This window comes from Nyctereutes procyonoides, unplaced genomic scaffold, assembly GCF_905146905.1.
Source record: "Nyctereutes procyonoides isolate TBG_1078 unplaced genomic scaffold, NYPRO_anot_genome, whole genome shotgun sequence".
Taxonomy (NCBI): domain Eukaryota; kingdom Metazoa; phylum Chordata; class Mammalia; order Carnivora; family Canidae; genus Nyctereutes; species Nyctereutes procyonoides.
This window is the reverse complement of record NW_026575120.1, coordinates 6,517,186-6,544,673: the sequence shown is the minus strand read 5'-3', so window position 1 is coordinate 6,544,673 and position 27,488 is coordinate 6,517,186. Positions and strand designations below refer to the sequence as shown.

The 27,488-nt window shown below is 36.0% G+C and overlaps 1 protein-coding gene across 1 annotated transcript in view; it reads right to left on the bottom strand.

The window, feature by feature from the left end:
• TNKS (tankyrase) overlaps positions 1–27,488 on the bottom strand; it is a 214,906-nt gene that overhangs the window by 122,973 nt on the left and 64,445 nt on the right. Inside the window, exon 3 of the mRNA XM_055334908.1 lies at positions 25,659–25,754. Within this exon, the coding sequence (XP_055190883.1) occupies positions 25,659–25,754 (96 nt within the window). The remainder of the gene's footprint in view (positions 1–25,658; positions 25,755–27,488) is intronic.

The window sequence follows — 27,488 nt, the reverse complement described above, 5'->3', positions numbered from 1 at the left end:
ACTGACATGAAAACCACAATTAAGGTAAATATAGAGAAATATAAAAGGATCCAAGAACTTTCTATGAAATCCCAGGCCTTTAAGTTGTCCAATGTCCCCAAATTAGGAATTAAAATATCAAGAAAGGTATGTATAAAAATACATCCTCAAGAAAAAGGAATGAGTAAAATCACAAGCTTGTGGTATGATGATACTAAGCATAAAGCATTTAAATATTGTTTCCATTCTTAATTGAGTTTCTCTCTCTTCTGTATTCTTGGCTACCCTTCTCTTACATAAATAATCATTAATATTTCTGCTTGGCATGTTTTTCTTTTTGCTTATAGAGTACAGACAAGCAGTTATTTTATACTCCCTTATTAGGTTTTTAAAAATGAAAGAAGACTTATTTTTCAAACTAGTCCACAAAATTTGTCACTCTTCTGCGAGAAAAGAATACCTTTCATGTCTGTCTGTTATTGCCACCGGCATTCTAATGACTTCTTAAAAATAAGAGTCATTTTTATGTCCTGTCATAAGCAATATATCACTCACTTTCAATGCAATGGAGGGTAATAGAATAATAGAAAAACAACATAGAAAGATTAGAACATCGATGGAGAAAAGATTCTTTTTCACTCACCTGGGGCCTATTTCCAAACACTGATGCCGAAAACATACAACTAAAATTAAGAGCAATGAATTTCTCCCCACAAAGAAAAAAACCAGAGGGAAAGAACATAAATAAAAAGTGATACACAGAATGTTATTCCTGTTCAGAAAGAAAAGAATTATTATAACCTCAACCGGAGATGATGAAATTCTAATAATCCACAAATCAATGGACAGCCTATTTGTAATGCACTAATCCTGTCTAATTAATCTCCTAAGAACGACTTCTTTTTAAAAAAATGCCCACATATAAAATAATACTCATCGTCATTTCAGATAATTATACATTTTCCTCTTTCATTCAAAAAGACTTGAGCATATGATTCATTGTATTCCTCTTCGTGCCCAATCAAGCTGTCAATTCAGATGACTTTTCAATGCCCACGTCAAAAAAAAAAAAAAGTCAAGCATTTTATTTTTTTTTATTTTTTTATTTTTTATTTTTTTTTAATTTTTATTTATTTATGATAGTCACACACAGAGAGAGGCAGACACATAGGCAGAGGGAGAAGCAGGCTCCATGCACCGGGAGCCCGACGTGGGATTCGATCCCGGGTCTCCAGGATCGTGCCCTGGGCCAAAGGCAGGCGCCAAACCGCTGCGCCACCCAGGGATCCCAAGTCAAGCATTTTAAACTGTCAAAGGCTGATAATCAAATGTACAATTTAAGACACTCTAAATAATTCACACTGAATTAAGTAAACTCAATCCTTTCCCTGAGAAGAGAAAATCCTACTCACCTACCTATCATAGATGCACAAAACTAAGAAGGCTGCTTAGGTTAAAAAGCTTTCCAGGCCCTAGGACCTACCTAATGCCCACTAAGGGAAAGCATCCATAAAGAAAAAACCATATACATTCTCATCCAAAGAACATTGAGTCTATTGAGTTCCTGAGGAAAAGAAAAAAGGATACAGATATTTATTCAAAACCACCCCAACAAATTTAACGCCCAAGAGTTTTCTTCAGAAAAAGACAGAAAACAAAGACAGTTAACAATCATGACAATGCTCATAAAATGGTATTCTGATCTAAAACAAGGCATGCAGACTTGGACCTTAAGTCACAGAATAGAAATAAGTATTTAATTTTGAGGGAATAATAAACAGAAAGGAATACCAATACCAAATGTAAAGAAAAAAAAAAAGATTGAGCTTTTCCTAAACACAAGTAATTAAAAAAAAAATAACACCAAGATCTGGGGTTGAAAAGTAGAAAACAGTATAGTGTAGAGTGACTACATAACTTATGAACCAAACTCTGTCGCTTTTTTTTTTTTGCCTGTAGTGATAACCTGAAAAAATCTTTTTATTTGAAATAATTTCAAATGTAGAGAAAAAGGACAAAATCAGTATAGAAGATTCCTGCATAGTCTTTGCCCAGGCTCACCAATTTTTAATTTTTCACCTATGTGCTTTACATCTTCTCTCTCTTTTCCCTTTAGGGGCCAAGGGTAGGTCACCCCAAAATGTATCACTTTGATATATTGATTATTTTAAATAAGTTTAAAGAAAGCCGGTACAAGGACACTGACCCCCTCCTCTGTCCTCCTGAAAGGATACAAATCTCCTATATGAAAATACCCACCCTGTAACTGCGAAGTAAAATGATATCCTTATCACCAGAAATAGAGACTTGAAAGCTATAGGAACAAACCTCGTCTTTTTTTCCCCTAATCTACTACTTCAGCCTAAATACTGCTTAGAATTCCCTACTAATTATGGGGATCCCTGGGTGGCGCAGCGGTTTGGCGCCTGCCTTTGGCCCAGGGTGTGATCCTGGAGACCTGGGATCAAATCCCACATCGGGCTCCCGGTGTATGGAGCCTGCTTCTCCCTCTGCCTGTGTCTCTGCCTCTCTCTCTCTCTCCCTGTGTGACTATCATAAATAAAATAAAAAATTAAAAAAAAAAGAATTCCCTACTAATTAGAGCTCCCAAACACCTGTTTGCTTTATCCTGTCAATTCCTCATAAATTTATTGTCTCTCTGTCTAAAATGTGTAAGAACGGCCCACCTTGGTCATTTCTTTAGGTCCTTCTTTCATGATTGGGTCTCTATGCACATGTATTAAAACTGGATTTTTTCTCCTGGTAATCTGTCTCACATAAATTTAATTCTTAGTCCAGCTGGAAGGCCTTGAAGGGCAGAGAAATTTTTTTCCTTCCCACCACCCTCCATATCTCTGTGTATGTTTGTCAAGTAACAAGTAATCTTTCTGAACCATTGTAGAAAGTTGCAATACATCGTGTTTCTTTGCCTTTTATTACTTCAGCATCTGTTTCATAAAAAACAAGGAAATTTTATGTAAGCATTGCAAATAAATTAAATTCAGGAAATTAAACACTGGCACAACACTTTTATCTAACAGAGAGTAGTATTCCAATTTTGTTTTTGTTTCAATAATATCCTTCATAGTATTTTCCCCCTCCAGTCCAGGATTATGTACTTTGCATTCAGTGGTCGCATGTCTTTAATCTCTTCTAATTTGGAATAGTACTTCAGTCTTTGTCTTTTAAGACACTGACATTTTTGAAAAATATGGGCCAGTTTATTTGGTAGAATGTGCCTGAATTTATATTTGTCTCATGTCTTTTCATGAGATTTACTTATGCATACCTGGCTAGAATACAACATGAGATGTTATGTCCTTCTCAAGCATTGTATCTGCCAGCACACAAAGTTCATTTTACTCTCAATGATGATATTAATTTTGCTTTCCCAAAAAAGGTACTGTCATATTATTCCACTGTATAGCTACTGTTTCCCCAAGTAAAACTGTATGGGCAGACATGCTGAGAATCAGCAGCATACATACTGCTCATCAAATCTGGTCCTTGAGATTTAGCATCCACTAATGTTTCTTGGCCTAACCAGTCTTCACTGTGATGGCTGCAAGTGGTGATTTTCCAACTCCAACAGTCCCACCACATTTATCAAAGGGCAATCTAACAGTGAAAAAGAACCTCTCCCCCATTCATTAATTTACTCATTTATTATCACTGTATGAATATATCTATTCCTATTTTATCTAATGGGGTATAGTCCATTACTATCACTATTTTCATTGTCAAATTGTCCCAGATCTGGGCAGTGAAACTTCAAGATGTCTCCTATGTCCTTTTGATATGCCCCCATTATTTTTTTTGAGCACTTCCTCACTTTCTAGCATAAGATGCTTCAGGTTCATCTTATACTTTCCTGTACTAGCCCTGAAATATTTTTTTTTTCAGAGAGCTCTTTTAATAGCATGTAAGGGAATAAAAGCTTTTAGCAACCAAGATATGGAAAGTAGGGGTGCTCCATTACTGCAGGCGACACACTGCCTGTAGGCCTTTTCTGCAGCAAACCTAGAAGACTCTCCTCTCTTGCTACCATCCATGATTCGGATACCTACACCTTCAATCCAACTACCCAAGGTTCTCCTTTGTCCTCTCACATTTCACGTCTGTCTGTTTCTTATGCTGTAGTAAGAGCCTTGGCCCCCAAAACATATATTCAGTCTTAAAATATACATAAACTTGTTTCTGAGTTACTAGCCCTTATCACTGCAAAACAACCTAATATAAAGAGCTCAAAATTTGTTTGAAATCGTCCCTTTCCCCCCTTCTAGATTGAGGGTATAAAGTCAAAGCGCTTGTGTTCCAAAGTTACTTGGATTAGTGCTTTTTTTTTTTGTAGAGATTTCTTTATTATTCATTTATTCATGACAGACACAGACTGAGAGAGAGAGGCAGAGACATAGACAGAGGGAGAAGCAGGAAGCCTGATGCAGGACTTGATCCTGGATTCCGGGATCGTGACCTGAGCCAAAGGCAGGTGCCCAACCGCTGGGCCACCCAGGCGTCCCAGGATTAGTACTTCTTTATTTGTCTCAGTGTGGTTATTCATTTAAAAAGCAGATGGTTCATTTATTTCTGTTTGAATTAAAATTTTAGGACCCCCTCGCATTCATGATTTAATTTTATTTTTTGAATATGTAAAACATTTACATGCTTCCAGGAATTAAAACTATCAAAAAGGTATACTATAGAAATGTCTTACTTTCTCTGCCATTGGAGCCCCCACACCCTTGTGTGTAACCAATTTCAATGTTTTCCGTTTTAACCTACTTGTATTTCATTTTGTGATAATAATAATAATAATCAGTTAAATAAATCTTTAAAAAAATTTTCCCTTATGTGCTAGTAATCTATTTCTGCCTAACAAATTACCTCAAAACTTGGCAGCTTGAAAGAACAGATATCTCACATAATTTCTAAGGATTGGGAATCTGGGAGTGGTTAGCAGGATGATTCTGACTTAATGTCTCTAACAAAGTTACAGCTAAGCTGTAGGCTGGAGAATCTCCTACCAACTACTTTCTCGTAGCTGTTGGCAAGCCTCAGTTTCTCACAAGTTGCTGGCCAGAGAATTCAGTACGTCCCCACATGAGCTTCTCTATAGTGTAGCTCACACCATGGCTGCTCGCTTCCTCCAGAGCAAGTTATCCAAGAGGACAAGAAAAAAGTCCAGGACAAAAGCCACAATGTTCTATGACCCATCTCAAAAGTGACATGCCATTAGCTCTGCCATTATGCTATTGGTTACAAAGAATAATTCTGACACAATGCGGGTGTGAGGGACAACATAAAGGTGTGATGAAGGACAGGCAAGGTGATTGGGGACTAGATACCACTTCTCATTTCTTACAAAAAGGTCAGCATACTATAAGTACTCTTTTGTATTTTGTTCTAGTAAACAGTATTTCTCAGAGAATTGCATTCTCAGTCTATAGAAAACTTCATTATTTTATAGATGTGAAATCTTTATTATGTTTATGTATCACAGATCATTCAACTATTTTTCCTACAAGTGGGAATTTAGGAAGGTTCCAATATTTTGCAACTATAAATAATGAATAATCTTGTCTATGTATTTTTATTGCTGAAAATCATAAATTCTTAGAAAATCCAATCTGGATCACTAATGCATTCCTTTGAGAAGATCAGTAATATATATATATTTTTTAATTTTTTTTTATTTATTTATGATAGTCACACAGAATGAGAGAGAGAGGCAGAGACATAGGCAGAGGGAGAAGCAGGCTCCATGCACCGGGAGCCTGACGTGGGATTCGATCCCGGGTCTCCAGGATCGCGCCCTGGGCCAAAGGCAGGCGCTAAACCGCTGCGCCACCCAGGGAATCCCAGTAATATATATTTTGAAGGGAGATCAAAAAGTCTTAATTTGATTTTTATTTTTTTAAAGACTTATTTATTTGAAAGAAAGAGCAAGCACGTGAGTGGGAGGAGGGCCAGAAGGAGAGGGTGAAAACCTCAAGCAAACGCCCTGCTGAGTCCTATGCAGGGCTCGATCCCACAACTCCAAGATCACGACCTGAACTGAAATCAAGAGTCTGATGCTATACCAACTGAGCTACCCAGGTACCCCTTAAAATATGATTTTTAAAACAGTTTTATTGTGCATTTCTTAATAAACTAATGTAAGTGGTAATGCACCGTGTTCTGTAATTACTATAATTACTACCTATATCCAAATACCCCTGTAAAACAGTAACACAAACACAGACAGTAGTAACATCATTAAACCAAAAGTAAAAGATATGAAAAATAAAAGGCAAATGTTTCGGGGAATACTAATAGCTTCAATACAAAAAGGTGACAATGAAGTAGAAATGAAATGATGTATCAATCTCTAAGTGTCCATGAAAGAGTTCAAAGGGCTCAAAAGCTACTTAAAAGAAATGGAGCTACCTGGTACTGATGAGGAAGGTCAGAGGCCAAGAAGTATTCTCATAAAACAGTAGGAAGATGAATTGTATATTAGAAGACAGAATTCTATTAATGCTTAATTTCCCAAGTATAATTGTATTTATTCTGGTTCTTAGGAGATACATGCTGAAGTGTTTAGGTGTGAAATACTACAATGTCTGCAAGTATCTCTAAAATAGTTCAGAGAAGAATATATTAGAGAGAAAGAGATATAAAATTAACCTGCAAAGTGTTAATAATTGGTGGTGAATCTATGGGAAAAGCATATAAACTATTCATTTTACTATCTTTTAACTTCTCTATAAGCTGGAAATATTTTTCTAAAAGTTTGGGTAATAGTAGCAGGGGAGCTGACGTTAACAACAAAATATGAATCATGCAATTCAATAGTTCAACTGCTTATCCATGGATAATGCAATTTTGAGGCAGAATGGCAGTTGCATTTGTATTAAGCAGAAGTTTCATTGTTATTTTAGTATATGAAATCTATTGTCTTTCTACTTATCAAAGGTCTAATTACAAGTTTCAACTATAGGTATCATTAAGTTTTCCCCAGATATAAATAATAATAATACCTAAAACTGCCACTAATGATCTGCCCAAAGCTTTTTTCAAAGATTTTAATATAAAATTTGATTAGTTGTGAACATACAATCCAAAGTTCATCTACCCCCTATCTTTTTAAGATTTTATTTATTTATTCATGAGAGACACAGAGAGAGGCAGAGACACAGGCAGAGAGAGAAGCAGGCTCCCTGCAGGGAACCCGATGCAGGACTTGATCCCAGGACCCCAGGATCAGGCCCTGAGCTGAAGGTAGACACACAACTACTGAGCCACCCAGGCGTCCCTCATCTACCTCCTTTTATAAAAAGACTTATAAAGGAGTCAACCACTGAAGCATTGCACCATTGCCATTTCAGCTGCCATTTTATAACTACATCTGGATTCCAGAGGTAGATTTATGTTAAAATTTCTTAAAAACCTGTCACTTGTTTCTTGGGGGAAAAAAAATCAACTAACCATGTCAGATTCTGTATTAGCTCTATTTTGGAAAAGTCTTCGATAACTGAAGAAGATGAAAAACCAAAAAGAGAAAAAAGCAAAAATTAAGGTCTTACAAATATAAAAACCAAAATTTCGTAGATTGGAATAAAGGAGAAATTCTGAAACAGATTTATATTTTGATTGTGGTATCTAATGAAGTCTACCAAAAAAAAAAAAAAAAGACAAGATTGTTTATTCATATGATGAGAATTCCAAATTAGGTTAGTTTTTAGTAAATTTCCTTCCATGACACCAGACAAGGTAACTTTTGTAAGATAATTATCAATGGCTTCCTTTTCATCAGTATATTTTATGACCTCTAAGCGAAAACATGAAAATATACCTGCAAAAATATCAAATGGAGTAGGACTGTTCTGTTATGAAAGGTTCTCAATTTTTTGTCTACCCTAAAATGGCTCTTGACTGTGACAATGTCACGGCTGGCATCAGGAGTTCTGTCATGGACTACCCCTTTTAACACTCTTCAGAAGCACAAGATGATTCTTGCTAAGAAAAAATTTTAGGTGTTAATAGTGTCATGGAACTGCTTTATGAACAAACTAATTACTAAAATGAAATGTCTGAAATCAACACACTGATAGAGAAGTTTCTAAACCTAGCAAGATTATCTTAGAATAGCCTCATGAGAATCAACAGAATCAAAAGGTGTTTTCTCTAAAAGTTAAGATCAAACTATTAATGGTCTTATACAATGGCATGAAGATTTAAAAAACTTCATGGGGATGCAAGCAAAAACCTCCTTGCTTCATCAAGGAGAAAAATAAAGACAGTAAAAGAAGGTTCTACACTGGATACAGTAAAGAATTTCTGGATGAAATTATGAAATGTTAAAATAAGTCGGAGGGCATATATAGAGCATAAAAATCAATAAAAATCAGTTGAAGAGTTTTAGAATTTCCTCTATAGGTTATTTTATACATCTGGGATTATGATTTTGTATACAAACTATACAAATTAAACAACTAATTATCTGTAATTGTCCTTCAGTAACAAAAGCTATTATTATTGGGGGGTGCTAGTATAGGCCAGATATTGCATTGATTATAATGGAAAATTTTATATAGCATGAACTTTTACACAAAATGTACTTTTTATTTTTGTTTTTCCATTAATGTAATGAGGATTCTTTTTTTAAACAATCTAACTAAAGAGCAAATTTGTTAGTTTATTTAAAAGCAGCTGGAAATGGCACTTGCAGATTCTGGTATCAACAGATCAACAGAGACTTAACAAATAAACACTAGATTGGAAAACTTATCAAAGATCCCTTTCTAGATTTTCTTATTGTCAGTGGCAACTTGCCAGACTGATGTAGTATTTCTTGTACATTTTATAGTTCTGGAATGCTATTTTGATTTTACCATGTTACAGTGTTATAATAAAACAGTTCTACTTTACGAAGCACCAATTAAATGATCATTCATTTAACACAATATTTAGAGAATGCTGGCACTATCAACAATGAACAAAAAAGAGAAAATCTCACTTTTCAAGAAGACAACTGGAATTCAGGAATTGAGAGTTAAGCAATAAACAATCAAAAAATAAATAAAATCATGTCAGACAGTGATAGACAGGTGATGTAAAGGGTACCAGCAGCAGGACAGTACACAAGTGTATTTGAGGGATTAGGAAGAACTTATTTTAGGTAGTGGTTTTTGAGTTGAGACCTAAATATGGGGATCCCTTGGTGGCTCAGTGGTTTAGCGCCTGCCTTCAGTCCGGGGCATGATCCTGGGGTCCTGGGATCGAGTCCAACATCGGGCTCCCTGCATGGAGCCTGCTTCTCCCTCGGGCCTGTGTCTCTGCTTCTCTCTCTCTCTCTCTGTGTGTGTCGCTAATGAATAAATAAACAAAATCTTTTAAAAAGTGGGGTGGGGAGGGGTGGGGTGGGGGACCTAAATATGAAAAGAAAGTAGTTAAAAGATCTGAGGAAAAAAGCATCCCAGTAAAGGAATCAGCACACTAAGGAGAAGACAGAAGAAGGTAGACAAAGAAATAAAGACAGAAACCAGTTTCGAATCCATGATTAAAAGAAATGCAATTAGTATGGCTGGGCTGTTAGGAGCAATAGGGAAACAAAGAAGTACGTAGGAGATAGATAAAAAGTTTGAATTTTATTCTAAGTAGAATTGCTTTTAAAGAAATGAATGAAATAAACCAGTTAAAATTTTAAAAAGTTTGTTGGCTACTATATAGACAGTGGACTAAAGGAAGGCTGACAGGAGGCTGTCAATAGTGGCCTAGACCACCACTAATCAAAGTAGTCTGAAAGAAGATTAGGAGCTTGCATCAGAATGTAAATCAGTGCAATGTGTTCTCATCAAAGAAGCCTCACTATTAAAAAAAAAATTGGCTAAACTAAAGGTGTACTTATACTGATGTGGTTGATTTATATTCATTCTCTTATTGCAAATCAGAAACAAACAGCTTGCCAGAACCAGCCTATAGACCACACTTTATTAGCCTTGGTCTAAATTAAAAGTTTCGACGGCAGTAGGAAAATACTGAAAGAAATAAGTTTGGAATAGATTTTAGAGGTAAAACCAAAATTGGGTGATGAATTGAATATAATATATGAGGACAAGAAAAGAATCAATTCTGGCCTGAGCAATTTGGTAGATTTTGATGCCATTAAGATTCTGAAAGGATGGGCTTGATGAGCTTGACAATGGCATTAGATAGATAAAGAATTCTGTGTTGGTCATGATAAGTTTGAGATGTCTGTTAGACAAGGAAGTTGTGTCAAATAGGTAGTAGAATATGTATTTCTAGAGCTCAAAGGAGAGGTCTGCACTAGAGTCATAAATTGGTGGGATACAGGGCTTGAAGAGCCATATAGATAATTTTTAAGGGGAGTAGACTAGATGAGATTACCCAGAATGTCAGAAAGGAAATGAAAAATCCTAAAACTAAATCTGGATCATTCTCGTATTTGGATGTGGAGCAAAGTAGAAAGAATCAGCACAGGAAGGACATATCAATGAAACTTAAGGGGGTGAGGGGATGGGGAGCCGTAGGGTATGGTATCTTGGAAGCCATTAGAAGACTATTTCAAATAGGTGGTTATACTAAATTATGTTGAATGTTGCTAAGAGGTCACACAAGGGAGTGTGACGACTAGATATACAAGACAGAATTTATTGATAAACTTGGGAGAAAAAAGAAAATACGTTATTACAATGGTTAAGGGCAAAAATTAGACCAGGTAAGTTTAGTTCAGAATAAGAAGAAAGTAAAGAGCAACCACGGATAACTTGTATGCTACATGGGGAAGTAGAAAAATGGGTTCCTAGAGAGTGATACAGGCAACAAGAGAAAAATTTTTGTTTTTATTGTATTTTTTAAAGATGGGAGCTACTAGAATCCATATATATACAAACAATTATAAGCCAACAGGAAGAGCATAACTGCAAAAGGTCCTTGAGCAGGTGAGATGGGATGAAATCCAGAGAAAAAGTAGAAGAGGGTTGCCTTTAGACAGAAGCAGGATGCTTCTCCCATTGTTGTTTTTTTTTTTTTTTTTTTTTTTTTTTGGACTAGGCTCCACATCCAGCATGGAGCCCAACACGGGGCTTGAATTCACAATCCTGAGATCAAGACTTGAGCTGAGGTCAAGAGTCAGACACTCAACCGAATGAGCCATCCAGATGCCTGAGTATATTTCTCCCATTGTAACAGACAGAAGGCAGAGTTATGTGAGCACAGGTGTACCTAAGTTGATGGATTGGCCACAGCAACAACAATCAAACAATCAAAACCTGTTTGATGGTATCTATTTTATCAATGAAATATGAGAAAATAAGTCAACTGAGAAAAAGAAGTAGAAAGGGTACTAAAGATTCAAGGAGAGAAATGGCTAAAACAAGAATAAAAGTCAATTTGAAGTTTATGGTTATGATACTAACATGAAATCAAACAATTCTCTCTCTCTCTCTCTCTCTCTCTCTCTCTCTCTCTCTCTCTCTCTCCACACACATTCTTTTTTCCAGCCACTTTCATTTCTTGATTGGAGGTATAAAATACAGATAGTTCAGCTCAATAAATACTTTGGTATTGCCAAGTGAGTACACTGGCTAGAGAGCCAGTAAATACTTAACAGTGTTTGTGAGGAAGGGAAGATAACGGTGGGCAATAAAATCTAAGATGATAATAAGATGGCAAAGACAAGAAGGGATAATCTATTGAAAAACATGGCAGAGTCTATTGATTGGAAGTTTCAATGAAATTCAAAAATGTACAAAATAATAGAGTTGGAGAGAGAGAAGGTATAAGTCACGGTACAAAATTCAAGATTTTGGATGTTTGGCAGTTATTATAACACAGATGCAGAGTGTGATCATGATGTGAGTAGCTAAGGTAGGATGGAAGAAAAATTAGTAGACATAAGCAGTCAGGAAACTAAAAAGTTAGGGTGTTAAGTGGTCAACCATGTGGAAGATGAAATAATGTAATGATTTTTTTTAAGATTTATTTATTTATTTATTCATAGAGACACAGAGAGAGAATGAGAGGCAGAGACACAGGCAGAGGGAGAAGCAGGCTCCATGCAGAGAGCCCGACGCCGGACTCCATCCAGGGTCTCCAGGATCACACCCTGAGCTGCAGGAGGCGCTAAACCACTGCGCCACCTAGGCTGCCCTAATGTAATGATGTTAATGAAATACTACTTTAATTTTACTAATATGATCTGAAAAAATAAGTGAAATAACTGTGATTTAAGGATTTCAAGACCATAAAAGATGGCATACAAGGGGACTATCAGCCTTTTTATGTCCCTCATTGCAGTAATACCTACTCATATAATTGTTCTCCTTTATTCTTTGGAAAAGGCTAAAAATGACTAAAAACAAAAACAAAACAATCATATACACATTAATGACATTCTTTGAAGACAAAAATCGGCTAGCATAAATTAATAAACAATCTACTCTCTCTTTAGGAAGTTAGTTTCCAAGGAACTTTCGGACCCCATCTACAATAAGGACCCAGTATCTTAACTCCCACCAGAAGTGGGAGTGCCTTTCAGCTGAATCTGCTTTAAAGTAGCCTTTTAAAAAGGAACTCACCAAGATATTCTAAATACAAAAAAGATCTAGAGTCAATTTATTATCCAATTATGTAATAAAAATGTAGATATGCCAGGAATACACCAGCAGTAAAGGTACAAGTTGTATTTTTCTTTAAGATTTTATTTATTTATTCATGAGAGACACTGAGAGATAGGCAGAGACACAGGCAGAGGGAGAAGCAGGCTCCATGCAGGGAGCCCCATGTGGGACTCGATCCCAGGACTCCAGGATCATGCCCTGAGCTGAGGCAGACACTCAACCACTGAGCCACCCAGGTGTCCCAGTAAGTTGTATTTATGCAAGTGTTTCTGATGCCATTGTGATTGATGGCTCACCATACAACTTAATAATAAATCAGAAATGAAATAATTTTAAAGTGAAAAGATCATCTCCCAATAATTTTAAAGTGAAAAGATCATCTCCCACTCTAACTTTATAGAAAAAGAAACAGAAGGAAAATTACTGACCAAAGGACACAAAACTAATAAGGGTCAAACAAGATTACAACTAGTATCTCTTATTCCTAAATATAAAGCTCTTTTTAAGCATATTACTTTGGCTCACAAATATCTGAATAACAAGCTTGGCCCATTTCAAATATCCTAAATAAATTTAAAAGTTAAATACACATATACTGTTGATATATCAAATTCACGCTTTTCGGGATGCCTGAATGGCTCAGCGGTTGAGCGTCTGCCTTCAACTCAGTTTCTGATCCCAGGATCTGGGATGGAGTCCTGCATCGGGCTCCTTGCAGGGAGCCTGCTTCTCTCTCTGCCTGTGTCTCTGCCTCTCTCTCTCTCTGTCTCTCATGAATGAATACAATTTAAAAAAATGCATGCTTTTCACGTATCTTGAACTCATCCCTTTCTCTTCATTCTATAGTCTAGTAATCCATGCCCTCGTCATCATCACCCCAATCCTCAATTATACTTTTCTTCAAAGCAGTTTCCTTACTTCCTATCTTTCCTTATATTAACACATTTAATATATGTGTCTAATTCATATTTTCGAAATAAAACACTCTATAAGTGGATCATCTGGGTGGCTCAGCCGGTTAAGTATCCAACTCTTCATTTCAGCTCACCTGACATCATGATCTCAGGGTTCTGAGGTCAAGCCCAATGCTGGGCTCCACACTGAGCATGGAGCCTCCTTAAGATTCTCTGTCTCCCTCTCGCTTTGCCCCTCTCCCACCCAAATAGGTACACTCTCTCTAAGCAAAACAAAACACTCTACAAGCAAATCTTCTTTAGAAACTAAAATGAGCTCCATGGAGAACAAACATAAGATTTTACTGATCTCACCTTTCCTCCAAACTTAGGACTCAGTGCCTCCTGCTATGGACCCTTGGCTGTCCCTAATATCAAACATTATCTGTTCTTTCACACAGAATAACTCTTCCCCCCTTTTCTTCATTGATCTAAATTAGACATGTGAAGACCTGGGGATGGGGATGAGGCAGGGATGGTGTCAACAAATTTTAGAGGAAAAGAATTCTATCCTACCCTCCTAATCATACTGATGCAGATCTATGGCTCATCTGATCTCAATATACTGCAAAAGGAAATTCCTAAACTGTGAAAAGGCTTCAATAGTGTTCCTGACCTCAACAGTATACTGTTATTTATGGCTTTCTCTTATGTTTGTTCAAACGCTTATTGAGTCAATTTCTACTTTTTTCTAGTATTACATTCTGTATAAACTTACAAGTTTATTTTCAGATAGGTAGAGTGGAGTTTTTATTTGTATTAAAGTTCCTGTATTTTAACAAATAAATGTATATATTAGAATATAAATATCATTTATGAATTGTTTTAAAAGATTTTATTTATTTATTCATGAGAGACACAAAGAGAGAGAGGCAGAGACACAGGCAGAGGGAGAAGCAGGTTCCATGCAGGGAGCCTGACGTGGGACTCGATCCCAAGTCTCCAGGATCAGGCCCTGGGCCAAAGGCGGCGCTAAACCACTGAGCCACCCAGGCTGCCCCATTTATGCATTTACATTTTGATCAATCTATCTATATTTTTGTAAACTCAAAACATACATTATTAATATACCTTCATACATATTCCTAATGGCTCAGCCCAACATATTTACCTCATAAGAACATAAGTTTCATAAGGACAGGTATAAGGGATCATATAAAATCACAGATAATTTCTAAACATCTCATGATGATTCAATACATTTTTATGACTCTCATTAAAGGTATCGTCAAACAACCAACTTGGTTATTAAGATTTTCCTTCCCCACCCTCTACTGATGAACTCGTAGATAACCTGAAGTTTTCCAACTGGAGGAACTTGTATGAAAGTTTCCCTCGTAGGAAAATCACCACTTTGAGTACAACTAACCTAAAGATATGAATAATATAAAGAAAAATACAAATGATTGACAAGCCCCTGCAGAACTAATCTGATAATATTTAAACTCAAAGCAACAAACATGCTCATTATTAATGAAATACAATTTGTTGAGTGTTTCCTATGTATCAAGTGTTTTCCAATAAATGTATTCCATCTACAACCTCAGAAGTAGGTACTATCACCTCCACTCTCTCAATGAGAAAGTACAGGAAACTGAGGCTTAGAAAGGCAAAGTAACTTCCCCACGTTTACACAACTAGTAAGTAGCAGAACTGGAATTCTAATGCAGATGTTCTTGATTCCAAAATTCTTCTAACTGTGCTGTATAGCCAATGCTGTAGCCTTAAAGGATAACCACAAACCTGCGAGCTGTGATGCCTTTTTTCTGCGTAGCATAAAAAGGGTTGAGAAGAGCACTATGCCTTCCATGGTCATCCACAACCCTCTTTTCCAAAGCTTCCCTAAATTGCTTTCTAAGCAAATGGGTCTACACTTCTAGTTAACCTCTGCCTACTAGCTGGCACATGCTGCTCGCTGCTTAAACAACATGTTGGAAGGTGTGAAATGCAGGTAGGTGTAAGGACAGTTCTACTTGAAAAATGTCAGGCATAAAAGCAGGTATCTGTTCAAAGAAGGTTTTTGTTTTAAGTCGACTTATAGCTTTTGCATCATATCCTGCTCCAGCTTCCCCAGCCTTATGAATGAGTAATGTAAGACAGGGACACTGACACTGTGTCTAGCAGGAAAGGATGGTATTCTGTAAAAATTCTACCAGTAAATTTTCCAACACTAAGCTGGTTACTTTATTTATAGGGTCTCATTGGTCCTAAAAAATTACCAATGATTCACTTTATTCTACTACTCAACGACACTTATTTTATTAATAACAAAAACCTCATGCCACGTTTGTGACTTTTTAAGATTTCAAAATATAATTCCTCTGAATGAGATAAACTAGGAAAATACTGGTTGCCCCCTCTGCACCCTTCCTCCCCTGTCAACCCTAGGGCAGAGCCAAAGAGTAAATGAAATTAGTGAACACCATAGAAAGAAGATCACAGAAGAGAGGACTGTAAGCTTTTTTACCTATTACCAACTGAATAGTAGCAGGCTATTGATAGCTTTTGTTTTTAGCCACAATTATTTCAACTGTAAAATAAAATCATAATATTACTTTTTATTCACTTAAAAAAGCAAAAGTGTTTATTAAGCAATGGTATTCTGTGCAGTACTGTGTGTATAGTACTGAGAGTACAATACTATCTATCATAACTCAGAGTTCTTTAAATCTATGCGTCTAATCAGCAGGCAGATTTAGAAAAATAGATATGCCACAAAAATCCTACTATTTATGTAGTTTCATTATATGCATAAATCTTCAGAATAATGACTCACTCCATATAGAAATGACTAATTAAAAATAATTTCAAGACTTCTACTTCTAGGAAAAGGGAGATGGACTTTTCCCTATTCTTCCCACTAGGTACACCTAAAAAACCTGGGCTTTACATAAAAGATAAATATGCAATGACTCTCACAGGTAAACAGAAAAAGGCAGACTGATTAGGGATCTTGATACCCAAGGAACAATGGGGTGGTGAGTTTTTAAGTTCATTTTGCTCCAATCACACAGACTTAAGAACTGAAGAAGCTGGCAATCTAGAAATGACAAAGAATGCGAATGAAAGAAAGCCTCCTCTCTTGGACAAAGAAGCGGTAAAGTGACAGCCTAACAGGACAGAAAACCTTTTAACAATAACCAGACTATTCTAGTCAAATACAACAAAAAAACAAAAACAAAAACAAAACTCAAAAAAACAACCAAACAAAAAGAAAACAAAATAACAGTGGGTTCCACCCACACCCAGAGGGCAAAGGCCTAGTGATAAGCCTATATTTACAAACTCATTGAGAGCAGGACTTTCAGAACCACTAGGTAATAATTAGCCTCTCCTCACCATAGTGTTAGTGGAAATCACAGAATGCCAGACTTTCACAATCCAACTGAGGAAGGCCCCATCTCCCACCTCCTGTCCTGTGATAGCAGGTTATGTGAAGAAAATCAGGAAGGATACAGTAAAACTCAAGAATACCATCAACTAATAAGATCTAACAACTGTTTATAGAATATTCTATCCAATAATGGCTAAAACACATTCTTATCATGCACCCATGAATGTACCCAAATAGACCACATCCTGGGACATAAAACAAAAACTTTAAAATGAAAAGATATGGGGATCCCTGGGTGGCTCAGCGGTTTAGCTCCTGCCTTCGGCCCAGGGCGTGATCTTGGAGTCCTAGGATCAAGTCCCGGGATCCAGTCCCACATCGGGGTCCCTGCATGGAGCCTGCTTCTCTCTCTGCCTGTCTCTGCCTCTCTCTCTCTCTCTCTCTCTCTCTCTCTCTCTCTCTGTGTGTGTGTGTGTGTGTCTCATGAATAAATAAATAAAATCTTTAAAAAAATAAAAATGAAATGAAAAGATATGACAACATAAGGAGTGTTGCCGAACTGCAATGTAAATCAGCCAAACTGCAATGTAATCAAACTAGAAAGTAGTATCAGAAAGGTAACAGAAAAATCTCTAAACATTTAACATCTAAGCAACATACTTCTAAATAATCCATGGGTTAAAGAGCAAGTCTCGAGAGAATTAAAAAAGAATACACTGAACTGAGTGAAAATGAAAATAGAACATAACAAAATGTGTGGTATACAGTTAAAAGTAGTGTTTAAAGGCAAATTTAAAGAACTAAATGCATATACATTAGAAAAGAGAAAAAAATCTCAAATCAATTTTCTAAGCTCCCACCTTGAGAACCTAGAAAGGAAAATAAGTCAAAATGAGCAGAAAGAAATAATAAAGGAATCAATACAACTAAGAACAGAAAAGAGAAGAACAAAATCAATGAAATAAAGAATCGGCTCTTTGAAAATATCAATAAAATTGACAAATTCCTAGGCAACACTGATAACATAGAAAAGACAAATGACCAATTATCAAGAAATGAAACGGGAGATATCATTATAGATCCTGCAAACACCAAAAGCCCAATTAGAGAAAATTACAAACAACTCTATACACAGGAATTTGACAACTGAGATGAAATTGAGCAATTCCTTGAAAAATGTCAACTACCAAAATTCACACAAGGAGAAGTATGTAACCCAGTTAGCTCTGCATCTACAAAAGCAATTGAATCAATAATAATCTTCCAAAAAAGAAAGCACCAGGCCTAAATGGTTTCACTGGTGAATTCTACCAAAAGAAGTCTTTTCTCTCAGAAAATAAAAGCACTCAGCATTTCCTAAAGGATACTTCCTAACTCATTCTATGAAGCTAGCATTACCCCAATACCAGAATAGATAAACATATTACAAATAGGGAAACTATAGAACATCTCCTGAGATGAAAATGGTCTGTATCTTGGCCATATCAAAGTCAATATCCGGATTGTGATACCATATAACAGTTTTATAATATGTTACCACTAGGGAAAAATAATACAGAAGGTACAGAGGACCTCTGTAATACTTCTTAGAACTTCATGAAAATCTGTAATTATGTCAAAATAAAAGTTTAGCAAAAATCTCAAATAATAGGGCTATTAACTTTTACAATACCAAAGCATTAATGAATTCTAATGTCACATGTGCTATTTTAAGAAAGTAAATGTTAGGGGATCCCCGGGTGGCTCAGTGGTTTAGTGCCTGCCTTCGGCCCAGGGCATGATCCTGGAGTCCCGGGATCAAGTCCCACATCAGGCTCCCTGCATGGAGCCTGCTTCTCCCTCTGCCTGTGTCTCTGCCATTTTCTCTCTCTGTCTCTCATGAATAAATAAATAAAATCTTTAAAAAAACAACAACAAAGTAAATGTTAACAGTAATTACTTTATTATAAGAAATATTAAAAGAACCATTTAAATAGCCATAATTTGGGTGTAGTTAAAGCTGTAATTCAAAATGCAACAATGTAATATGATTCCAAGATGTTATATGATTTCTGCAGTTCACTGGGGAAAATGACAGCTGCTCTCAGGATATATAGCAACAAGTTATTATGCTTCACAAATATGTCATTTTTGATGAGTTGAGAGATCATGCTGGTTTTAATGATGTAAGCCTACTGCTTTTAATTACACAAAAAGGTAGATGGGAAGAGTCTGAAATACTAGAATGCTGGGTTACCTAAACAGAAAGACCTATTTCCATTTCCTCTTAACTCCCCTTATATACATAACTGCCTGTACTCATTTAAGGCTTACTTACATTATTTGATGTACCCTTATCTATGAATAGCTCAAACACTTTAAAATTACATCTTTCCTTATAGCTGCAAAATAGTTTTTCTTAAATGTGTCAAATTAATGTTATTCAAGTCTACTGACTAAAGAGCAAAGACTTAAAAATAGTCTCTATAAATTAGTTAAGATATTTTTATTACCTAATTCATTTTATAATAATATGATGATGAGTCTTGCAAATAGCATGAATCAGGTAAATTTTCTTTTTTGAAAGGAATAATCTTTAAGATAAGAAAGTAGAGAAACATGTTAACAGACTATATTTAAGCCCTGAATTTATGGGTTAGTCCAGGTTTTCAAATATCTTTACACCACATCCTTCTAAATGAATGAGTAAAAAATCTGATTTTGCTTAAGAGCACTGATTCTGGAGCCAAACTGCTGGAGTTCAAATCCCAATAATTTCCCTTAATGACTGTGTGAACTCATAAAAGTAACCTGACCCCTCTGTTATCTGTAAAAATGGGTACAATCATATCTATCTCCTAGTGTTGTGAGATTCAATGCCTTTAGAACAGTGCTTAGCTCACAGAAGCACTCAGGAGTTGCCAATTATCATCATCATCATCATCATTTTAACTAGATTCAGTAAGGCTCTGATTGTTTATTGAAGGTGTAACTTTAAAAATCAATATGACCTATGTCAGCTAAGGTATTTTTTAAAAAGGTAGTAGTTTATATTCCTGTCCTAAATTATTTTCATATTTTTGAAGTTTCAAAAAAAAGGTGTTTCAATCACTTTTAGTAACAAAATCTTATACTTTTCTACTCATGTCCAAAATTACAGACAAATCAAAGCATAAATAAAATTTCCTTAAGAATTGTGGTTAAGGGATTAACATTCTCAACATATCTTTAAAATGAGTGTTCATACACTGATTTATTTCAGCAGTAACATGTTTTTAACTTTCTTACTGTTTAAAGGGAAATTTTTTTCTAAAAAAAAAAAAAGGCATCTATCTTAACATAACAATAATTTTCCCTAATAAAAATGAGGTGGATAAACATATAGCTTTTCTTTAAAAGATAGGAATTTCATTTTATGGTTTATTTTCTAGGAGGGATATTATACTATTAGACTTGCTAATAACTGATAAAAAATAATACTTATAGTTCAAATTAAGGGTATGAGGAATCAGTCTTCAATCACGTAGGATGACAGTAAAAATGTACTACACCCAATATGCAATAGGCCACATTATAGTATTAGCTCATATGCAAAGCAGCAGAGTAACTAAGCAAAGCCAAATGAAAACAGCAAAAATTAGGCCATAGTTTGACATCCAGAAGTCTGATGTGACAGCTGCAGGCAGTTTGATCTTTTTAGAACTGAAATGTTCTCAAAGGAACTATCCAAGAAATCTACTGATAAAAGGCTCAGGTCACACCTCACCCATCACACCAATTTAAAAATTTTTTTCAATGCACTGTTTTAAGAGATATCCATGACTATAAGCAATCCAAAACAAAATGTTTAGGAAATAGAAAATGTAATAAGACTATTACAATAGGCATGGGATATCAAATAATTAATGGTTAATGAGTATCTGAAGAACTTGGAAAATATGCTGCCCTTGGTCACCAGTACTCAGATCCTTCAAGTATTTATTTAATCATTTCACGTATTTGTGCAAGTCCTGTATACAATGAAGTAATAAGCAAGACATACAACAGTCCAAATCCTTGTAAAGCTTTCATTCTACTGGGGCAAAAAAACAAGAACAGAAAAAAATAATGCAATTTCAGATATCTATAAACCCATGAAGAAAATAAGAAAGCAAATGTGAAGGAGGACAAAAAGACTTCCCTGAGGAGTAAATATCTGAGCAGTGCTCCAGGTTCAACAGACAGCGTGTATAAGTCCAGAGATGGACAAGGGCTGCATCTGGGGGAGGAAGGGACACAAGCATCCAGCTGCAGCTGAAGCGAAGAGGTCAGGGAGAGCAGAGTGGAAGATGAGATCAGAGATAAGCAAGGCAGAGGCCAGATGCGGTAGGCTATGGCTAAAGCTTGGACTTTACTTAGGGGGAATTGAGAATATTGTAAGGAATTTTCTAGACATAGGGCTGATCTAGGCTTTATAAAGACCACTCCAGCTACAGTGAAAAGTGGGTGAAGAATAAATGGTGGCAGAGAAACTCCTATAAGTGGAGACAGAGAGACTCATTATGAGGTTGCTGCTGTCACGAAGGAAAGACAATGAAGCCTTATATACTAAGGCTAAAGTGCAGTGAAGCCGGTAAGACATGGATGGACCGGAGATTTAAAAGTACAGTAGACCTGAATTACTGACAAGGGTGAATGCAAAGCGTGAGAAAAAGAAAGGAATCCTAAATTTTGGCTTGAACAAAACCTCACAGTCAAACCTATCTGGGCAGGGTCCAGTGCACTGAAGTCCTCACTAACCAGACTGAAGATTCTGGTTTCATCTAAAAAGCAGTAGGAAGCAGTGGAGTAGGGGGAAAAAAAAGAGAGATAGAGAGAAGTAGGATTCCAGATATATTTTGTTGATTTAACATGCCACACTCAGCAAGCATATGCCAGACCCCTCAACACTGCCTCTAGCCTGAGCCACAGCTGAGTCCTTCTGGAAAGACTGGGAGCCAGCCCATCAATCACAGGTTAGGATTTCCTCAGAAGTGCAATGAATTCGGGTTAAAGCTTATTCTTGAGACACTTTGGTGCAAATATATCATTCTTCCCTACTTCCGCAGCCCTCAACCTGCTAGAAAATTGCTGGGACCAATGATTTCGGCAACCTTGTGACCATCTAAACTCATCCATTTTAAATCCCTATCATCTTTGGGTCTGCCAATGATAAACATTCCTTTGGTCATGTATCCTTTCCCAAATTCTTGGCTTCAATCTGCTATTACTATTTCTCCTGACTCAACTTCCCACTGCGTCCTTCAGAATCTCCTTTGTAGGATTAACAAACAGCCCTACCTCCCTAACCCCTTCAATGAACATTTCCTGTGTCAACCAACTTTAATTTAAATGTGGAACGCAATGCAGCCCTTTAAAAGGGAAGCTCCCCATTCTCCAAACCTTCACATATTTCAATCAGGAATGGAGAGATATACATGTCTGTGGATGCTGAGACTGAATATGATAAAGAAGCACAATTCCAATGGAATTGGTAAAATGACTAGAAATTTACAAGGAAGTATATAAAGAATGAAAACAGCCTACCTAAATGGTAAACGCTAGAGGATTAGCTCAAAAAACTAAAGTAGATCCATAGAAGGGTATTACAAAGTCATTATAAATTCATTTTGAAGAATACTTAATGCTTTCTGGGAATACCTACGTAACTAAATCTTTTTAAAAATTATTATTAAGCAGTATGAAATATGTAATACTGATTTGATTAAAGAGAAAGAAGAGCACGGGATATGTGTGCTCAGAAAAAAATGGTTATAAATAAAATATCCAAAATGTTCTATAGGTAGTAGAAATAACAATGATTTTTTTTCTTTCCTGTACTTTTTCTATTTTCCTTAATTTTCACAATGAATGTATTTCTTGTACCTAGGGGGGAAAAAGGCCAAAATAAATTTTTTAAAATCCAGAATCATAACATACCCACGATGCTTTTAAATAAAATTTACATAAGCTATTTTAGACTTTTCATATGCTTATTTCCTAAAAACAAAAACAAACAACCACCTCCAAGTCCTTTAGTTGACTGCCCAGAACTTCAGAGTGACTAACAGAAAAACAATAAGCCCTCAAGATTTCTTCTAAGTATATCATTCACTTGATACAATAATTCAAGAAGAGTTTGATAAGCCTCTCCAATTAATTACTCTCTTTAAAATAGCCAACTGCACATGGCTCTTGCTGGAGTCCCTTAACTATAAAACTAAAGATATACTGTTGTTTTATACAGCTTTATTAAAATCCATGCATTCTTTATGCAGAAGGAAATATTAGTCATTTACATATTTTAAAATTCTCTGTAAAAAGAGATTTTCACTTCGTTAAAACATCTGTAGAAAGTTTTGGCTAATGCACAAAAGTAGTACCATAGAAGATACTACAGTTATCTTCACCAACTAAATTCCCAAAGAGGCAAAGTAACAAGGGGTAGTGGAAAGGGAGGTGGGCCGGGGGTTGGGGGTGACTGGGTGACGGGCACTGAGGGGCGCACTTGACGGGATGGGCACTAGGTGATGTTGGCAAATTGAACTGCATTAATTAATTAATTAATTCCCAAAGAGGAAAAATATTAAGAACAGAAAGTTTACTCTAAACGTAAGTACTAGTTCTACAACTGCATGTGACATAAAAATGATACTTCACCCAAAATAATCTCTAATGACTTGAAATTAAGGCACTCCTTTCAAAAGATTCTTTTTATCAATGCTTTATCTTTTTAATTTAGCTTTGGAAATAATATTTCCTCTTTAATTCTATTCGAAAGAACTGCTTAGAAGAGAACCAGCATGGCAGAGGAACATTATAGAATGTATTTCCCTTAAGCGTTATTTCACTATATTATATAACATGGATGTATAAATATCACTAGCTTGTATTTTCCACAAAATTACTATCACCAGAATGTTTTTCTTTTAAATCATATCTGAAAAGTTGCATGTCATTTCGAAAAAAGCAAATATTCATGAAAAGAACAATTCATGGATTTAGCATTATGACTAAGAAGAATTAAGATCTTCCTATCTAAGCAAAGTACAGTGCAAGATACTTTTCAAATCAAGTTTAACAGATATGGTATCTGTCTTCCAGGAATCTAGTCTCCATGAGTTATTATGCCAAAGCTCTTTTGCAAACTAACAGCAGCCGATATAATCCCCCCAGAAATTGTTTCAAATTAGGAGACAGCTTCTTGCTGTTAATAATTTATATTTAAACTTTGTCCTTCGAAAAACTGAAAGTGGATCTCAAAACAGTGTCGCATTAAATGAATCTCACAAATGGACAAGGAAGGCTCTGAGGGTTGAAGAGAAGGAAAGGTCAGGGGGAGGACACTCAGATACAGAGACAGTCTCGGTCAGCATTTCTAATAACACCTACATTACTACAAATGAACACTATTTCTCCTTTGGTCAGAGACCACTCCAAGGCTGCTACTGTTGCCCACTGCTTTGTTAAAAGAGGAGACGGAAAGGCTACAGAACCTGAGGAGGCCTGAGGCTACATATTTTAATTTTATTATTTAAAAGTGTTAAATTATATTTAAATTTCTTCTTATCTACACTGGTTTTAAAATAGCTCTGTTCCTCTAGCGGATGTTATCTTGACTCAGCAACCAAATCACTTAACTAATTCACTTGTCAAATCACTTAATCAATTAATTGAGAAAAGTCCTATTGCTTTGATTCAGCAGAGATTATCTTAATTTTAACATAGTGAAAGTTGTCATTCTGTGCAGAGTAATTAAGCAAAATTCCACACATTTTCAAAGCTTTCTATATATAAACATTTTCCATTCACCTCAGAATCGTTGATAAAAATGCACAGCATGTACTCTAAACTTAAAAGTGAACATAAGATTTATTTTCTTCCAACACGGGCAAATTTAAAAGGAAGGTAAAAGTCATTTACTTTCACACAACCTAAAACAATACTGTTAGCACTGCAGTGACAGAGGCTCCAGATTACAAAGGTCAGTTAGGTAAAAGGCAAAGGCAGCAGAACTCAGATGCTAAGAATAAAAACAAAAATAGACCCAATGCAGCATTTTGAGAATGAAGATCAATGAAAATAGTTACTCAATATCATATCACTTATAGCAGTATTTTCTATATTATGAGACAGCCTTTCTACTCTAGCATTTCCTCTTTTGCTGCTTCTTTACATTTGCCTTGATAAAACCAATACTTAAGCCCCAAATTTTCATGATTTGAAATGAAAAGATAATACATTGCTTTATCTATGAAGTACTTAGCTGTCACGGGCAAGTGAGAAGATAGGGTAGAAATACAAACAGAAAGGCAAGGGAGGAGCAGCAACGTATTTTATTTAACTATTGATCTGAGTAATAAGGCAGCAGGTTGTCTTTCCAATCAAAACTACTTTTATAAAGTAATACAAATGCCCTTGCTTGTTCAATGGTGAAGGTCTTCAAAAGAAATCAACTGAGAAGATGAGGTACAGCAAGATTACAATCTAAACCATAAAAAAGGACTCAAATATGAGTGTATAATGCATGTTATCAACTAAATGCTGTAATTCTCAGATATTCTAAAAATAAAGTCTTATTGCTTCTGCTTATGATAGCATAGAAATTAATGAGACAGTTAATACAGCCAATCAATAATAAAGTAGAGATAATGGCATATATATTTGTTGAGCTTCACCAGTAGGAAAATAAAATTCAGTGCATGACAATTTCATAAAATCAAGCTAAGAGTTCCACAGATAAAATAATTTGGTAGAAAACTGTTTTCTTACCTGTAAGGACAGCTTTTGCTGAAGAATCGGCCAGGTCCAGGGCTGATTTCCCATCAGTGTTCCGGATGTTTGGATCAGCTCCGTGCTGCAGCAGCACTGTGCAAGGAAAGCAGAAACAGTATCTTACCTCGGGGATACAAAGATTATTTACTGGTAAGTGTCGCCTCGGCATGGTGTAGGCGTAAACATACATTGCACAGTTTTTTCTCTTTCAAGAGAAAAAAAGAAGAAAGCAAGCAACAGAAAGGTGGAAAAAAAGCACTGCAGCAAAGGATCCTCTCTAGAGTAAAGCAAAGTTGGCAACTTGTGGTACAGTATTATCACATGACTTAACATCATAAACACGAAACTATAAAGATCTTGCAATAGATGGTCTGGGTTTGCCTCCTTCAGGCAGCAGAATGGGGAGCTGTGTGCTCAGGGTCTCACCCCGGGAAATATGCTAACCATGAACCTCCCTCTCTTTACTACCACCGTGGCTGCTTGTTGCTGCTGCTTTACTGCTGAATTTCCTAATGCTTCCTCTCCTCAGAATAGTTGTAATACTGTGCAAGCCTTTTAGTGGCTCACTGCTTACATATGAAACTCACCATAACACACTGGCTTGCTTCCAAGAAGTTTAACAGACATGGTAATGCATGCAACTCTGGTCCCCTGCAGTCAAGCTGCAAAAAAAAAAAAAAACTGCCTTGCACAATAATTCTTTCCATAAAAAAGGTTTAGGAATAGAAACTCAGTCACTATAATATATGCTAAAGAATGAATGCTGCACACATTATATTAGGTAGAAAGTGGCTACAGAGAATTCTTAGACATGGAGGCTCCCCAAAGAGAGAAGCACTATTTTAAGTAATATCCAGATGTAATAATTTATTAACCCAAAACATTTCTCAACCACATCTGGTATGTGAGTGTATGGGGGTTGGGGGGCTGGGTGTCGCTGTAATGCTACCCAACCAATGGTGAAGCTAATAAATACATTAAAAACTAGTCCAAACAAGCAAGGTTCAATTCCAAGTTATTCTAACAGTTCAAATAGTTAAGATTTTGTGTACTCCTGAGAGGAGAACAGTAGCTGTTACCATTTACCACTATCCTACAACATAAATTTAAAACAAAGCAGAAATATTAAATTCAAATAAGCAGTTAAAGACATGTTATATAAAAAATATCTGAGCCGCTACAGTTGATGAGTCCCGAATTTTCATTCATTTACAGTTCCAAGCGAAAGTACCTACATTCCTTTGGAATATTTGGAAGGCAATCCTCATATATTACTAAGTAATAAGTCCTACTGTTTATAAAGCTCTTCCCCTTCCCTTAATCCACAGCCATCTTGTCAATGGCTTTATTATAATGTACAAAGGAATAGCCTTATCTAGAATTAGGAGGCAGCTGCTGCAACAGTGTACATCAGCACCTCTTGCAATTCAATCTTGGCTACTTTCAGATTTGGAATAGTAAAAACTAGCCAGATTCTTGGCTGAGAGATCCTGCCAAGACTTTCTATATTATTTCACCCTTGAATGCAAGCAATCATAATTATTTTCCAGATGTTTGCAAACTGACTCAAGAGCTAGTAGAATAAAAAAGTATCACAATATCAAACTGTAGTTATTCTTTCATCATAATGAATAAGCTTTCATGGCAACAGTTTTGTGGGGTTTTTTGTTTTTTTGTTTTTAATTCCAAGAAGAAATCCCAACATGAAGGTTTGGCTTGTAAAGGGTCTTGATCATGAAGCAACCTCATTGTATCAAATGTCAAGCTGAAAGCTATAGCTTTATCTTTACTTAGTTGCTCACTGATCACATGCAAAGGGCAGGAAAA